Source organism: Procambarus clarkii, chromosome 32, assembly GCF_040958095.1.
Source record: "Procambarus clarkii isolate CNS0578487 chromosome 32, FALCON_Pclarkii_2.0, whole genome shotgun sequence".
Classification (NCBI taxonomy): Eukaryota; Metazoa; Arthropoda; class Malacostraca; order Decapoda; family Cambaridae; genus Procambarus; species Procambarus clarkii.
Genome location: NC_091181.1, coordinates 42,158,542 through 42,160,979, shown reverse-complemented (window position 1 = coordinate 42,160,979; position 2,438 = coordinate 42,158,542). Strand labels below are relative to the sequence as shown.

The window sequence follows — 2,438 nt, the reverse complement described above, 5'->3', positions numbered from 1 at the left end:
GGAATTGAGTTGTATTGTTTACCATACCATTCATTTCGTGAGTATAGTTTATTTTTTCATTTTTAAATTTCGTTTTTTTAACTATTGTTCTTATTTTTCAGTGATGGGAATATCAGATCATTTGAGGTTCCCATTTTTCTGATGGGAACAGAAGATCGTTTAGGAACGCATTGGACGCATGAGTGGGGAATGGTGGGAAGGACAAGGGGATGGGGGGAACGGGTTATGGTGGGGAGGACGTGAGGATGGGGAAGTGGGGGATGGTGGGGAGGACGAAGAGATGGGAGAAAGGAAAATGGTTGGGGGGACGATGGGATGGGGGAGTGGGAATGGTGAGGGAGGACGAGGGGACGGGGGAGTGGGGAAGGGTTGGGAGGACGAGGGGACGGGGGAATGCAGGGGAGGGCGGGGTACAGGGGAGGGTTGCTGAGTACAGCTAGTAGTTTAATAAATTTAATACTTAAAGTGAGGTCCCTTAACTTTAATAAAAAGAAGTATTGAACAGTATGTTTCATTTTATCTGTTGTCAATATTTTAGAGTTGCCTCTTAAAATGAACACATCAATATATAGAGAGAATATCTCTGAGTTTAAATTATAGAGCGAATACCTCGAGTTTAAATTATAGAGAGAATACCTCGAGTTTAAATTCATTGTATTTTGATGTGAAATCTCGCATGTAAGTTCCTTTTGGCGATATCGTAAACCGTTTCTAGAGCGAGAGTTGAGCTCACACGTGTAACATATTCAGGATGAATATTGTATAATTAAACAATTTGATAATTAGTAATTCACTTCCACTCGTCAAAAAATCATAAATAAAGCGTTGCAGCATCTATAAGGTATATTCAAAGGTTATACGTTGTATTAATTATCGTTACGTCACTCTATACGTCATACGGTTTCCATAGCAACCTAAACTGGTCCCAGGGACATCGCATAGTCCCACGATAAGACGGAGATCTCAACAAGCTTCCAGCTTCATCTTCCTGACTGGGTGTATATCCCGGCACCATACTCTTGCTGTCGAACCTGCGGACCGCTCCAAGCAACAGCGCAGTGGACCAAACTCTCGCAAGTTAAGCCTGGCCTCGGGCCGGGCTTGGGGACTAGAAGAACTTCCAAAACCCCTTCAAGCAGGTGACACATCTGTACTATATTATCACACCGGGTATTAGGACTCGGAAGGTAAACATTTTGTTTAGATCCAAGTGTGGTCAGGCTCTGAGTACGGATGTCGTCCGCGCCCTGCTTGATACCTGGTTGATGGGGTTCTGGGAGTTCTTCTACTCCCCAAGCCCGGCCCGAGGCCAGGCTCGACTTGTGAGAGTTAGGTCCACCAGGCTGTTGCTTGGAGCGGCCCGCAGGCCCACATACCCACCACAGCCTGGTTGGTCCGGAACATCTTTTAGAAAACAGTCTAGTTTTCTCTTGAAGATGTCCACGGTTGTTCCGGCAATATTTCTGATGCTCGCTGGGAGGACGTTGAACAGCCGTGGACCTCTGATGTTTATACAGTGTTTTCTGACTGTGCCTATGGCACCCCTGCTCTTCACTGGTTCTATTCTGCATTTTCCTCCATATCGTTCACTCCAGTAAGTTGTTATTTTACTGTGTAGATTAGGGACCTGGCCTTCCAATATTTTCCATGTGTATATTATTTGGTATCTCTCTCGTCTCCTTTCTAGTGAGTACATTTGGAGGGCTTTGAGACGATCCCAATAATTTAGGTGTTTTATCGCGTCTATGCGTGCCGTATATGTTTTCTGCATTCCCTCTATTTCAGCAATCTCTCCAGCTCTGAAGGGGGAAGTGAGTACTGATCAGCACTCAAGACGGGACAACACAAGTGACTTGAAGATTACAATCATCGTGATGGGATCCCTGGATTTGAAAGTTATTTGAAAGCCCTCAGGGAGTGATCAATATTATTATCGCCCGGCTCATCTATTATATTCCATCCTGGGCAAGGAGCTGTCTCCTCAGCACCCAGGAGAAGCTGCGACCTCTCCCCAGCATCCAGGAGCAGCTGGGAGCTCACCCCAGCACCCAGGAGAAGCTGAGAACTCTCCAGCACCCAGGAGAAGCTGGGAGCTGTCTTTAGCACCCATGAGAAGCTGAGAGTTCTTTCCAGGACCCAGTAGAAGCTGGGAGCTTTCTACAATACCCAGGAGAAGCTGAGAGCACATTCTCTAGCACCCAGTAGAGGCTGATAACTGTCACCAGCACCCAGGAGAAGCTGATAACTGTCACCAGCACCCAGTAGAGGCTGATAACTGTCACCAGCACCCAGCAGAAGCTGATAACTGTCACCAGCACCCAGGAGAGGCTGATAACTGTCACCAGCACCCAGGAGAAGCTGATAACTGTCACCAGCACCCAGGAGAGGCTGATAACTGTCACCAGCACCCAGGAGAGGCTGATAACTGTCACCAGCAC

At 46.9% G+C, this 2,438-nt stretch overlaps 1 protein-coding gene across 1 annotated transcript in view; it reads left to right on the top strand.

Moving 5' to 3' along the window:
* The first annotated feature begins 315 nt into the window (after nucleotides 1-315).
* Nucleotides 316-2,438, top strand: part of LOC138370547 (glutamine-rich protein 2-like) — a 21,383-nt gene continuing 19,260 nt past the window's right edge. The window contains exons 1-2 of the mRNA XM_069334932.1: nucleotides 316-332; nucleotides 2,286-2,438. The exon at nucleotides 2,286-2,438 is cut by the window's right edge and continues 731 nt beyond it. Coding sequence (XP_069191033.1) covers nucleotides 316-332; nucleotides 2,286-2,438 — 170 coding nt within the window. The remainder of the gene's footprint in view (nucleotides 333-2,285) is intronic.